General features: G+C 43.4%; 1 protein-coding gene across 1 annotated transcript; it reads right to left on the bottom strand.

Moving 5' to 3' along the window:
* Positions 1-46: 46 nt before the first annotated feature.
* NFE2L3 (NFE2 like bZIP transcription factor 3) lies at positions 47-12,884 on the bottom strand. Its single transcript, XM_044450755.1, has 3 exons — positions 12,755-12,884; positions 4,631-4,714; positions 47-1,883 (listed from the first exon to the last, which is right to left on the bottom strand). The coding sequence occupies exon 3, from the start codon at positions 1,875-1,877 to the stop codon at positions 693-695; it is 1,185 nt and encodes a 394-aa protein (XP_044306690.1). The 5' UTR covers positions 1,878-1,883; positions 4,631-4,714; positions 12,755-12,884; the 3' UTR covers positions 47-692.
* Between the last annotated feature and the right edge of the window lie 2,297 nt (positions 12,885-15,181).

Below are 15,181 nucleotides of genomic sequence, written 5' to 3'. Positions count from 1 at the left end.
TTAATAGTATTTATTTTATTCTTTGGCCAGGGCGACTTAATTTATACTGTTAATTTATATTATTTTAATGAAGTTTATGTCTGTGAGCCGCCCCGAGGCTTCAGCGAATGGGGCAGCATAGAAGTTTCCTAAATAAATTACAAAAACTTGTTTGACCAGAAGAGGCAATGAACCTTTTTTAAGTATACACTAAAGGGAGCAATTCCTTTACTTTCAAAAGGGGATGGATAATACAGTAAAACATGGATAGTTCTTATAACTGGGGTCAGGTCTTAAAGGGTTAGTGGAACTTGTGTGTTGCCATGACTGATCAGCTGAATAAATTATGCGAAGCCATATGGTTTAATTCATAGTTCATACAGGACAAGTAAACTCATTTATTAGCCAATTATAATTTTTTCAGAATAGTATTCATAGACCCTGTATATGTATTTCTATAAGAGAATTCTGTGGAGATAAAAACTACAGATTCAGAGAAATTAGTGAAACTGCCAGTGGTTTTTTTGGACCTATCCTATCACAAATAGTAAACAAGTTCTTAAATACTTTTGTACTGTAGGTGGCTTTGTTGATCTTTACAGTTGATTTTCTTTGTTGATTTTCTCCTTATTTAGAAGCTTGACTTAAAGCACCACATCTCTTTAAAAAGCACCCATTGGCATTACTAGAATTTTCTAAAGCAATTCTTACACCTAGGTCATTAGTCTAGTTTTTGTATCTTGTTTATGTTCCAATTTGATTCCTCTTCCTGGTATAATCAAAACAGTGCCATTGCTAGAGCAATGCATAGTGCATTGGTTTGGGTTAACATGTCTTCCCTGGTCATCTTTTAATCCACTGAAAATGTCCCAACAAAGGTCATTCAGTTTTTGTTTTATATTGTTAATAGATTGGTTGCACTGGGCCTTTTCCTTCTTAAGCCTTTCCTTTTGTGCTTGAAGGTGACACACATCATCTTTCAGATTCATAATTGCATCTAGTTTACGTTTACGGCAGTTCTGAGCAGCAACTTTGTTTTTTCCTCTCCGCCTTATGTCACGAATGAGTGCTAGCTGATTATCTGTCAAGTAGTAATTTGCCAACAAGCTATTGAAGGGACCAACAGGCAAAGTCACAATATCACTTACAGAGAATGGAATTTTCAGGGCTTTTGCACGGTACTCATCACTGATTTGGCTTCTCTCTATGCCATGGGCTTTTCTACTTGAGACTTTAGTAGATTTCTTCAGCCAGGAAAGGTAATGTTGTGACACAGAGGATGCTAATTGATGGGTAATCTGGCTGTATGTATGATCATGAAACACGTCTATATGCAATTCTGTGGTAAATCCATAATTGTCTTGATAATCCATGCAGCTATATTCTAGGCAACAACCTCCAACAGCTTCTAAATCATCAGAGGTGGAAGATTCAGTGTCACTGTCACAGGTAAAAAGTGATGAATTGCTGCAATCTAGATCTAAAAGGCCAGAATCAGAATCTGGCTCATTGAAAAGAGAAGAGATTTTTGCAGGATCAAAGTTTTCCTCCATAGCTAATGATGTGAGATTTATTTCATCCAATCCATTTCCATCCAGGCCCAAGAAAAAATCCTGGTTTGTTAGGTTCCTACAACAATTATCAGATGCAAACATATCCAAGAAGTTGGTGCCATTGATTAATGATGTGTCTGAGTCAGCCAGGCTAGAATTAAATGCCAGAGTTTCCAATCTCTCCAAAGTCTTTGTGTTTTTTGCACCAGTGTGATCTGATCCCATGACTGCAGCATCGTGAAGGCTCACATCATGGCTAATAGCCTGGCTCAGATCTGCAGTGTTTTGAAAGTTTGACAAGTTCAGACTTCCAGTGTTGCTGACAGGCACAGTATTTCCCATCATGTGTTCCTGCGGGAAATGTAAAAATGATCAGGCTTAGCAGCATCAGTTACCTTTATATACTTAGAGAATAGTTTATTCAGCTGTAGTTCTCTCTAGCATTCCAACAAGGCTTTTATTCTCCCCCTGCCATCCAGTTATACTCTAAAAATGCAAGAGGATATCAAGGGAAAGGTGATTTGCAAAATCATAAGGCAGAGAAGTGGAGAAGCAAGGTAAAAGAATATTAGAAGTACACACTGTGAGCTTGCACTATCAGTTGCAATTTCTGCTAGTAATGCAAATCAAAGGCTGCTGCCAGCATCACTATGCAGTCCTGCTGAAACAGGTTCAGTCTGCATTGTTTTCTAGGTGATTGCTCAGAAATGTGTCAATTCCTACAGCTTGACTTTTTACACCTTGCAACCCTTCTCTTGCTTATCCTTTCAAGGGTAAAAAGAGGCTACCTGGTAGATATTAAGAGAGAGGATTGTATGGGAAAAGATACATATATGTATACAGGGAAATTTGAAAAAGTTCAAAATAAACACTTCAAATACCCAGAACCCAATATGAACGACTAGTGGTACTTGCATACTTGGTTTACAAAATACAGTCAGGCATTACCAGCATACAGGCAGTCCCCAAGTTACAAATGTTCAAGTTGTGACCAACCCATACTTGGGAACAAACCGCAATCAAGCCTATTAATTTAAAAAACCTGCAGCAAATTGTCAGTATAGAGAGGAAGCAAAAGCGGGGAGAGGCCTCCAAAGCAAGCCCTCCTGCCTCAACCCATTGAGAGAATCTCTCCAGCATTTCCTTGCTGCAAAGAGGCGCTGGGGAGTCTGGGCAGTGGGGGGCCTAAACATATTTGTGGTTTTTTTCACTTTTGTGGGGGTCCTGTGCCCTTAGCCTCCATGTGTGTGGAGAGCCGACTCCATGTGGGCTGATTTACATACAAACTCAAAGATAAATTTCTGTTATCTCAGCAATGGAACTCATTTGTAATCCAGTTACTGGCTGTATTGATAGTGCCATCCAAGGCTGGAAACAGGAGATTGAAAAAGAGGGTGCTAGGGTACTTTTGTCAACACTTGTTACCAAAATCCCAGAGGTCAAGTCTTCAGAATAATTCTGGATACTATTATATTACATTAAATCTATGGACAAATAATTCTGGATACTAGTTATATTTCTGAATACTAGTTAAACCTTAAATGGCTTTTCTACACTTGCTGAAGTCTGAGCCTACAATAATCCATGACACAGCAAGGCAGCTGCCCCACCTGCTTGCGTTCAGACAACCACCCAGTCTCTTAACATATTCCACATCTGCTTGTTCTGATAAAAGTCTTGGGAAACAGATGTTTTTGCTTTTCTTGGTCTAATATCACATCTGACCAATACCAAATGGAACTGTACCAACTACTTGGCTACAGAACATCTCACCCTCCTGCACAAAATACTCTCCTGGACGATCTGTGGAGCTCATGGACATGGTGCTCCAGGCATCAAACTGGAACAAGTAATGGAAGCTGACAGAAATGGCCAGATTCAATAACCAAAATACTATCCTGGCAGACATAAAGTAGGGATTGGATACATGCACAGGGAGAATATGCAGACCAGTAACTCCTGGAAAGTCTGACTCCATGCTCAAGTCGTCATTGCTATGCTAAATGGCTAACCTAAATGAGGATGTGGGTTAATGTTAATGAATCTGCCTTCATGCTACGAGGATTCTGTTATCCTGTGCACATGTGTTAGACCAGGAATGGTGAACCGCTGACGGTGGCTCCTGTAATCCTTGATCATTGGCCATGACAGCTGAGGCTGAAATGGGTTTAAGTCCACCAACATCTGGAGGATCATTGCCCCCCCCCCACCTCTGCATTGTGTTACACACTATGCAAGTTACCAAATTCACTCAGTGTTTTCAAATATAGTTCACTGCTACCACACTTCACTACGGTAAGAGCTATAGTGTAAGGTCGGGCTGGCAACTTGTGACCCTTTATAAGAACATAAAAACTATGCTGGATCAGACCAAAGCTCCAACTAGTCTAGCATCATGTTCGCACAATAGCCGATCGGCTGCCCTTGGGAAACCCACAGGCAACTCAAATAAGGCACCCTTCTGTCCATGTTCCCCAGCAGCTGGTGTATTCAGGCATACCACTTCTGACTGGAGGTGGCGTACAGCCACCGGGCCATTAATAACATTGATGGATAGCAAATTGGTGGCTGCCACTGCAGAATTCCATTATTTATGCCCTGTGCTGAATAGTACTTTTCTTCGTCCTGAATCTCCGATCAATTAGCTTCAGGGGATGACCCCAAGTTCTAATATTATGAAAGGGAGAAAATGGCTCTCGGTCCGCTTTCTCCCCACCATGCATAATTTTGCATAATCCAGATGTTGGACTCCAACTCCCACAAGTCCTTTACCACTGGCTATACTGGCAAAGGCTGATACGAGTTGCATCCTAGCAACATCTGCTATGCTACAAGTTCCCACCCCAAAGCATAAGTAGAGGCTTTTGTCACATCACAATTCCAGGAAGATTTTCAGAAGTTTCTTTAGATTTTAGTTATAAAAACCACTTGGAAAAAGGCAACTAGCAAACTTGATACAGTTGGATTGTACAGTTCTGAAAATATCATGATTTGGTAATGGCTTGTTATTAGGTTGCTTTTCAGCCTTTTAAATGGTTTATAGTAGAAAAGCACATCAACTGATCAGGATAGTTGGCAAAGTTATATTTCACACTTACTACCAGTGCATTTTCAGTCAGTGATGTTAGCAGAGGAAAGTAACTTTCCAGCGGGGAAGAATGTTCAGTAGTGCTTCTTTGGTTCTGGAAAAAAAGAAGAAAAATTGTTAAGCATATACCAAAATAAGTACGATTTATAGATGACAGAAAAGAATACTTAGAAATGTAAGGAGGGAGAAAATATTTATTCAGTCCACCATAGGCACTAGGGATGAATAAGTCACCTAATGGTTGCTCAAATCTGCTGCTCCTTATTGCTTTTTAAATTTTTGCACTTGCTTTGTATTTTATTTATTGTTTTTATTGTTGATCCCGCTAGGAACCATCCTAAGTACTAATTACTTTGTAGGGCACTATATCAAATGCATAAAATGAAAAAAGTATAAAGAAATAGGTTTCTCACTGAGTGGCAAGATTTGCCAAAAGAAAGTCAACTTAATACAAATTCATTGCTGCTGCTGATACATCCATGTTGAAACTTTATAGATAACATGTAACATTTTGGAAGCTTCATGCACAGGATGAATTCACACAACCAGAAGCCATACAAAACCAATTAAAAGCTTACAACATGACAAGGAAGTGGTCTGCCATCATCAGTCAACCAATTGCACTCCACAATTGTCTTCAACTTCCATGCAGCTACAGGCAAGTAGTAACTGTAAGCTGAAAAAATCACAAACTAAAACTACTATTTTCAGCACTCGAAATCTGATGGATCAGCTTGCTTGTTTTGTTTATGCTTGCAGTGTAGCCACTTGGGAACAGTTCATCAGAAGCAGCCCCTACATCAGCTTCTCTGACCCAATGCCTTCAGATGTTTTGGACTACAAGGTCCAAGACTGCTGACCACTTGCTTTGCTGTCTAGATCTGATGGAAATTGAAGTCCAAAATAGCTGGAAAAATGCCCCTGGGGAAACTTGTCCTATGCTTTGACCTGTAAAATAAAACTCAAGTGCAGCATTTAATACACACTTTTGTATGTGAACACCAGACATCTCAAATAGTCCTTCTAGTTTACCCTGTAAACGAGGGTTTCAATCATACAATGCAACGGCAGTGAATTGGGGGTGAGGAAACCACTTACTTTTGTATTTATTGCACTTCAACTTGAAAGATCCGATTACAGAAGGTGACTTGTAATCAGTCATATGAGGTTTATGTTTGTATTATGGAAAACAGTACATGTAGTTCCCTCCTGTTGTTCTTTCTGCGCCTCTTTCTTTGACTAACATCCTCCTCTCCACAGGAGGAAGCAGAGCGCTCTGGAAAAGTCTGTATCTGTTACCAAGCGGAATAGCCACTAAAGTCAGGAATTCTGAAGTGATGCCGAAGGCTTCATCCCCAGGGTGCAATCTTTTCCAGACGGCTTCAGAGAACAACTGCACATACACTATGTATCCTGCAGCTAACTAGATTGCTGGGTGCAATGCTCACTTCCTCCCCTTTCGGGTGGCTTTATGCATCTGTGGCTCCTGATTTGAGTGTGGAAATCCTTTTCTACATGCAGAATGTATCTTCTGGATAGGAAGCTAACACTCACATCTTTGACCTGCCCTTTCTGCCAGAGCAGGACTGACCTCATGGCACAGCTGTAGTGTCGCAGGCTGGCAGGATAACCCTGGAACTGCAGGAGATCTCAGAAGCAGGAGGTCCTATCGATGACCCTTGTGATTATGAGGACTGGGGAGAGTTGGAGGGTGCTGACTGCCCTCCCAAGACTATCAACAGAAGCGATGCTCCACTCACAGGGGCTGTGGCACCTGAGAAGCTGAAGCATGTGACTTGATGCCCTCCCCCTTCTGCAGGCGCCTCAAGTTTACCTCCAGGAACAAGGATGGCTGTGTGCCCAGACAGAAACCCAGAGACAACATGCATCAAATGGGAAGAGGAAGCATGCTTTGGATTGTGGCCCCAACTACAAGCCAGGAACGGGTGGGGCAACGACTTCCTCTACCAAGCTGCTCAGCTGGAGCCTGACTCACACTGAGGTAGTATCTCTTATGCTTGCTGCTGGAAAGCTGCTATGCTAACCTGACCTTTCTGGTCCTTGAACCACATGCCTGCCCCTGCAAAGGCAGGAACTGACATCGTACAGTGGCTGAGAGAATGTGTGCCCTCAGGAGAAGGTGCAGGCCCAGCAGCCCTGAAGGAGCCCGTTGCAAAATCTCTTCTAAAATGAAGTGTCCATTCAAGCCCACCAGCCTTAGGAATGACCAATCTATCAGAGGCAGCAAGAGGCTCAAGCACATAATGGCAGCCAGTTTCAGGATTCCTGATAGGAAACCCTCATCTTGGTCTTTTCCAGCCTGGTACTGGGAGTGTCTTGAGTGCTCTGGTAAATGATCTATGCTAGATCAACAGAAGGTGCATCCCTTTCAATTCCCCAAATTTCTCAGAGGCCTAAAAAACTCCTCTCATATTTTTCCATTATTAACCCCTCTCATTGTTTTCCAACTGAGTTCTAGTTCCCATTCAGCCATGAAGCTCGCTGGGTGACTTTGGGCCAGTCCCTCACTCTCAGCCTACCTAACAGGATAAAAATGGAATGGAGGAGGTAGGATATAAATGCAATGCAATAATAAATAAGATTGCACAAGGTATATGTACAGATCTTAAGACATCTCTCCAAATGAGGCCACTGTATTCATCCTGGTTATGCTGCTGGGATGCCAGGTAGGGGTAAAATCACTATACTTCGGTAGCCCCATTTATCTCCTGCGGGCAAATCCTAAAAGGTAGCATTTCTTCAGCGAATACCCTTTGACAAGTGGGATGCTGCAGGAATTAATCTCGTCTCCCATGGTAACTCCTACATGAAACCGGAGTTTATGCAGAGATTTGAGCTAAGTTTCATCAATATGTGGGTGATACCCAACACACTATTCATCCAAGAGACTGAGCAGCAGTTCTGAAGTGGTTCCCAAAGCCACTGATGAACTAGATGTGGGTAAAAAATGAAGCCTTAATTCAAGTGCTGCTGTTTGGGGATTCTGCTGATTTGGGCTGTTACACCATCTGCGCTGGATGGGTGTAACACTCCCATCTTAAAATTCCAATGTGTAGCTTGGAGGAGTAGCCAGGAGCACCTTTTAGCAACTTTGGCTGGAAGAGCAATTGTGCACCTCTCCAGGCATGGTGATCATGGTTAAGTGAAAGGCCAGCTTAGTGGAATGTGTTCTACCACAACTATCTTTAGCAGATTCTGGACACTCCAATTGCATCTGTATGTAGTGACTGGAAAGTCATCTAGTAAAGTTCCCTTGGAGCCTCTAACTTCAGTGGGTATCCTCTTCACTGGACCCAATTCAAAAAACTGTTTTTTGACCTTCAAAGCCCTCAGTGGTCTGGGAAATGTAGATTGTCTTCTTCCATGTGAACCTATTCAGGCATTGATATGCCCTGCCTTGTGCCTTTGTGTCAGGCTGGACCATATAAAAGGGCCTTCTTAGCTGTAGTACCTAGACTACAGAATGTCCTTCCTAGAGAGGTCCCTGGCTTCATCCCTGCTCACTTTATTAAGCAGCAAAAACCTGATTTATTTAGTAAGTATCTGAGTTGGGTAAAAACCAGACCACTCATTCTAATATTATGTAACCTGAATTTCTTTGTTTTGGCCTTTTTAACTTATTCCATTAGCTTTTTAAGTATTTCATGCTCGTTTCTACTATTATGTTAGTCACCATGGAAATCAAAGGGCAAAAATATTTAAAATCAAGCTAATAAGGAGTCACTAAACTTTGATGTCCTTCCTCAAATGGATTAGGTGTAGTAGAACATAATCTTATGCTATATATGCCCCAAGGAGCCTTATGGCTAATGCGGCAGAATAAAACAAACAAATAAAACATACCTTTTAGACAGTCAAGTTTATATTTTCATAAGAGAAGCATCAACTAGAATAGAAAATTAGTCATTTCTTACTCCACTGCACAGATCCCTCTAGGTTAGGGTGGAGAAACTAGTTACACTACTACTTGCAGAAGTAACAGATCTGGGATCATAACCAAGTAAATACTTGTTCAAAATTCCATTACAAATGGTAAAAATGTCTATTTTAAATAGCTATAAATTCACCTGGTAAGTAACTGAAAATTATGACTACAGTTGTTCTTATACTTGGAAATCTAATTTACAAAGGCATTATCAATATATGTTTTTAATAAATTTCCCATACTGAAAAGTAAAGAAAAATACTACCTTGATAGTATTATCTACCCAAATGCATGTTGAGGCCAAGATAGAAAAATAGCATAATATACACTACTGTTAATTTTGTATGGCCAGCTTTGTATGCAAGAAGACACATCACTTCATTTATGCATGAAGTTCTATGCATCTTTACTTGGGAGTAAACTCCACTTAATACAAAAGCTAGTTTACAACCTGTTTGCAAGCTTTTAAGTCTCCCTAAAGTCCACATTATTTATAACCACACAAACACTCAGTACAGGATTGCAGCCTGAATCTTCATCAACAACAGGGTGGATTCAACAGGGAAAAAACAAGGCCTTCCTTGACAAACAGGCCCTGAAAAATTCAGCTAGACATAGGAAATGTTGTATGAAGCATTTTTGTGAAAGTCAGTGCCACACAAGATACTAAGGAGCATTTTTGAGCTGTGACTTCTTTATGGAACCTGCCGTACACCACTGAATCCCAACTGCTGAGGAGCAGCAAAAACCTAAGATCCATTTAGCTGGATCCAGGACCTGCTTTCCATGAAAGGAAGGGCCCTACTCAGGAAAAGTCCATCTACCCAATTTCTGAGGATCTTTCACACACATCTCACTCCAATCAGGGGTTCCTGATTGTTTAGCAGGGGCTAGCATGAGAATGAACAGGTGGAGAAGTTTGCTTCTATCAGCAGCTGATTCAGCATATATCTGGATACAAGTCCTGCTTGTAGGCTTGCTGCTTGCATCTGTGCCACTGGATGAGATGTAATCAATGGTCTAATCCAGTCTTCTATACTATTTGTGCCCTAGCAGTAAATTCAGAACAGAACATGGAAGAGAAGTTAAATATACATACTTGGTGATGGAGGTTTACATGTATAGGACAGGCCAATATAAAGTAACACAGATTTAAGTTTCCTGTTTTGTGAATATACCAAAGATTTGGTACTAAATATTCAGGAGATTTAAAAAGACATAAATGTATGCTACAAAAGGATCTAATGCACGCATGCGAAGAATGGTCGCATTACTATATGTGTGCATATTTTCTGAATCTATTGAATTCAAAGTCTAGTTACTGCAAGTGTAACATCTAGTGGAAGAGTAGAAAGTGAATTATATGTAATTCCCCATGATCACAATCCAATGCATAGCTAGACAGGCTTCATCCTACTGATTTCAGTGGACTAAAAATGTCTTCTCTAGATAACTAGCACAAACACAGTATGTGTGAATGGGACCCACCAATCTTAGGTAACCTTTGCTATTGCCTAAGTGTGCGCAATATTGGCAGCTATATTAATTTTTAACTTTTATTTTGTTGCTGTACAGGAGTGAGATGTCTCTAAGAATATCAGGTAACCAGTGTGTTAGAGTTCACCCCAAAAAGCCCTTATATGTGAATGTCAACTCCATAAAATTTAAAATCCCCTTTATTTTGAAAACTGTCTAGTTATCATTGGGAATTCACTTAATTCTGTAAGCACAGAGGATTGGTTTGCTCATTTGAATCCACATTTTTCCAAAATAATACTGAAAGAGCTGAGATGAGTGGAGACAATAGGTAAAGCGGGTATAGGGAGCATGTTGGTTTGCAACTTCCATCATTTCTCACCACCTGCTATGCTGATTACTGTTGATGGAAGTCCCCCAACATCTGGAAGACCACAGACTCCCCACATTTAATATAAAGAACAACAGAAATATTCCAGAAGTCTGGTGAAACAAAGCCTGAACTCCCCTCCTTCCTGCCCTACAGTTTTCAGCACAAAGTTAATTCTGTTTACTGCCCAAGGCCACTCCAACAGTTTTAGCAACACCCTGACGTATTGCCTAGCAAGTAGGAGTTGGGAGTTGCCACAGCAAAGATAACTTGATTCCAAGAGCTCACCAAGGCTTTTTGGGGATCTGTTCCCAGTACCAGCACCCAGACAAAATCACATGATGCAAGAGGAACAGAGTACCTCTGAACACATGCAGACTATCCACATGTTGCACCAGCTTCTACACAGAGAGTAGAAGGGACAGGCATTCATAGAATGCCACTTCTATGGAGGATGGAAGCTCCTACACTGTCTTTTAGAAATAAAGCAAAGTAAGCTATGACAGCATAGTTAAAAGTTGCCTTTGGATTTTGGAGGCACTTCCTACCTAGCCAAAAGAAGCCAGGGCTGCAGGCTCAGTCATGGCCCCTCCATCCATGCAAGAGCATGAGCAAGGGAAGATGTGTCTGTCTCCAACTAAATACATTCATGTTTGTTTATAGCTTGCTACTTGTTCTGGCACTGCTAAACTTGTCTCCCTCCTCTACCTTTCCTCTCTTCCCCATTTGCTGCTTATAAATCTGAGGATGGAGCCTGTTGTCTCTCCTCAGTATTTGGACCTGCTTTAGGAGATGCCATTTGTCTGAAGGGTGTGATGGAATGGAATACACAAATAATGCTCCTCAAAGTCCTTTAACAAGAGATGCCCAGGTGTGGATCTGGCTGCTTCTGAATGCCAAGAGACACTTCCCTTCTCAGCCCAACCTCTGGAAAAGCAAGGAAGAACCAAGCTGCCTCAACCCGGTTTCAACTCAGTGGATCAATCTGCCAGAACTCTGTGACTCAGTTCCCCACTCAGCAAAATAAGCAAGAGGGGTCCCCAAATGCAACAAGACTGTTTTGCCACAAGTTGAAGTAACATGTTACCATCCAGAAAGGTAGAGAGGAGTGCAAGACCATTAAGTCTTGAATGATGCTTCCAAAAGGAGAACCTTTTGAGTCTTGTTCAGCAAAAACAATGAAGAGTTTTGTGGCATCTTCAAGATGGCCAAATTTATTTTGGCATAAACTTAAGTCAACTACAGCCCACTTCAGATGTATGGCAAGTTGTCAAGCGTTTCAGGTATAAACAGTACACATACATGTTTGTGGAGGAGGGTATTTTATGCAGTGGCTACAAAAAAAACAGCCCTTTTCCAGTATAATCCTGGGATGGTAAAACACCCCATCTCCAAATGCAAGTGTTTGTGGAGTCAGATTGTAAATTGAAAATGTTAGAAAAAATATCACGAACTGACAAAGTAAACCTTAAGTAAGTTTGTGCCAAGCTACAGCTATCAGGGAGTACTTAACCTGTTTCCCTACACCAATTTTATTTAGAAATTGGAGATTTTTATACCCTAATACACTGTTCACATTAGGGCATAAAAAGACCCGAAACGGCAACATGAATAGATGTTTGGAATGTTAAATATCCCAAGCATCTTTTTGTTTTGTTTCCAAACACTAAGTGGCCAAAATTCAGGAACATTATGCAGATGACAGAATACAACAAAACCATGTGAAGTCTATACGCTTGGCCTATCTCTGTGTAAATTCTACAATGCAAAGTGCACTCTGGATAGGGCTGTCAACCTGCCATGTCAGTGGAGGGTTTTTAATATTTTTCTATGTAAACTGCTTAGAGATGTTATTATATTAAGTAGAATAAACTATTATCATAGTTAATAATGCTAATAATATGGTGAGACCAATTCGATTCATTCCGGGATTGCCTTCTGCAAAACACTCGATTCAGTAGCGTCTTCCTGACTTCTCTGCATATTATTTTCAAGGAAGCTGAAGGGGCTGTCCTGGAAAAGGGGGCAGAGAGATCCGCTTCCAGCAGCACAGCTGATCCAGCACAAATCTGGATCCAATCCCATGAGATCAGAGGAAAATTCAAGGCAAAAAGTACAGACCATTCGCACCACGTTGTTATGGAGCCGTTCACAAAAAGTTGTGGATGAGACAAACTTCCTGGCACCGGCTAAGCCAAATTCATACAGACGCAGCGTGATACAAATCCTTCAACCCGATTCAGGCCGCGGTGTGAACGCAAGTGCCGAGGGGGCGACCTCTCCACTCCCAGAGCCCTGGAGCTCCAGCTCTGACGAAGGCGCCGTCTCTCCCCAGCTCTTACCTCTCGGCTGGGCAATTCGTTCCTTCCTCCGCAAGCAGGGCTGGCAGCGACTCCCGCCTCGAGGTCCTGGCTCCCTCGCCGCCTGCACTGCCCGTCGCCGCCGCAGCCGCAGCCACAGGCGGGGGGCCCGCGCACTCCCTCCGGGCTACAGGGCTCGCCCCCTGCGGCGGACCGCTCGGGCAGCTCCGCCTCGCTCTCCCGCGCTAGCCGAGCGGCCACGCGCCCGGCGGGGAAGCGAGGCGCCCCCGGCTGGAGGAGTGGCCGCTGCGCCGCCAGCTCGTCCTTCCTGTCGCTGGAATCCGCCTCGGCGGCGGGAGCGGGGGGACGCTCGCGTCGAACCGGAGTGCGGCGAGGCTGGCCCGGAGAAAGCGCTTCTTCGAGCAGCAGCAGCGCCGACGCCGCCTCGGCGCTTTCATCCCTCCCCCTGCCGCTCGCTTCGCGCCGGGCAAGAGCAGAGCACGTGTGGCGGCGCGAAAGAGGAAGGAAGCGCCCGCGCCTTCGCTCCCTGCTCGGTGGCTGCCGCTGCCCCCAGTTGCCGCGCCGGGGCAAAGGGGCAGCGGCGGGCTGAGGCTGCGAGGGAGCTCCCGGACTCGGTCTTTGCTGCGGTTCCGCCCGCTACAGGCACGAATGGATTCTTCCAATAGAAGAAGGCGGGAGGAGGGGGAAGGAAGGAGGAGGAGGAGGAGAAGTTAGGGAAGGGAACACGTGTGAATGGCGAGTGATGGGAGGGGAGGGGTCAAGAAAGGGGACGGCATGACAGAACTGGGTCAACAGGCGTTACTCAAAGGAACGGAGGGAAGAACCTTTAAAGCGGCCTTTCCCAATCTCCAGGTATCTTGCGCTACAACTCCCCTTTGGCTACGCGACTTGAGGCTGTTTGCAGAGCCCCAGATTGTGGAATGCAGGTTTAAAGCATGAAGAAGATCTCTTGTCTCCAGTAGGATTTCAGGAGCATGCTTGCTTGTGTTTATTTAAGGTTTTGTTGCATCTGAGCTCCAAGTGATGGTGCCTCCCCTGCACCACCACCACCCTTTATCCTTCCATGAACCCTGCAAGGTAGATAAGATGGAGAGTTGGTGGCCAGCTTGATGGAGATTTGAACCTGGTCCAAAGTTGACACTGCTGTACATACACTGATTCTGATCATAAGTTTACTGAAACCAAATATTGGCCAAAGCTTGGAGGCAATAACATTTCCACCACTTCCTTGTTTTGGAGGGCCCAAGATTCCCTGGGACCCATAGGCTCTCCCCTCCTAGAACCAAACAACTCCCTCAATGAAGCCCACTCAGTAGTTTCAGGGTCCTGCAGTCCTGGAGCCTGTTTTTATACTACTGCAGCAGTGTGGTCGCTGCCGTCGCATAGCTGCCTCTGTGCTATTTGCTGTAGCTTGTCCTGCTTCTGCCACTGCGATTAGTGTGGATGATGTGGCTATGCATCACACTTGTGCAACCCTCCCTGTTGAGCAATACCAGTAGTAGACTGTGTAATTGGAATGCTCCTGCCTCATAAATAAGCATTGCATATAGATGCATTAACTACAGACAGGTTTGACAGGTCCCTACTTCCAAGGTACTTAGAATCTAAAAGCAAACACAGGGGAAAGCAGTGGAAAGAGCAGGAGACAACAGTGCTATTATTTAACTTACACATACTTTGGCCGAGGTCAAATAGTGTTGTGGCTATCAGAGGTGACTTTTGAGAAGTTCCTTAATCTTTGCTAAAATAACTTGTTTCCACCTTTTGCTATTCATCCCTGGCTTTGCAAAACCTTCAGATGTTTTGCATTCCTGTGGATATCAAATTTCCTCCCTAAATGTTATGCCATTTCTGACACAGTTTTCTGACCTTTACTCCATGCACAATTGTCTGTGTGCAGAGTTGTCTTAAAGTGGAAAAGAACGATCAGGATCATCAAAAACCACAAGAACTAGCAAAATGTACTGCAGGACATACACAGAGTGAAGAACCAGAGTCAGATGTCAATAATGTAGGTAGGATGAGCTGATGCGGTCAGCAAAAACCAGGCAGGGCAGCAGGCAGATGGGGTGTTTTGCCAGGGATGGCCTACCAAGTCAGGTTGTGCACTCTCTCCTTGAAGCATACATTGGCATACCTGGTTTCTACTGAAGGCGGTGTTTTGCTTGTGCTAATTGAGAGGAACTGACCTGTTGCAGTGTCCTGGGTGGAGATGCCTATGGGTGTGTTGCATTGTCAAGTGCAGCTCCTGGTATTACCACTGTACTTATAAGCACAGCTGACTTCCCAGTTAAATTTCTCCCAGGGTAAAGGGTTGAGGCAGGCAATCATGGATTCCTGCTGCTTTCTACTGCAATCAAGCTTCAAGGGGTGCAGAACCTCTTCCAGCCTGAGGGCAAATTCAATGCAAAGATGCTCTTGGCTGCATTCCAGTGGTGTGTGGGGCCA

The sequence above is a fragment of the Varanus komodoensis genome, unplaced genomic scaffold (assembly GCF_004798865.1).
Source record: "Varanus komodoensis strain SLA01 unplaced genomic scaffold, ASM479886v1 scaffold68, whole genome shotgun sequence".
Classification (NCBI taxonomy): domain Eukaryota; kingdom Metazoa; phylum Chordata; class Lepidosauria; order Squamata; family Varanidae; genus Varanus; species Varanus komodoensis.
The sequence above is the reverse complement of the archived record's forward strand: the minus strand, read 5'-3'. Positions and strand labels throughout refer to the sequence as shown.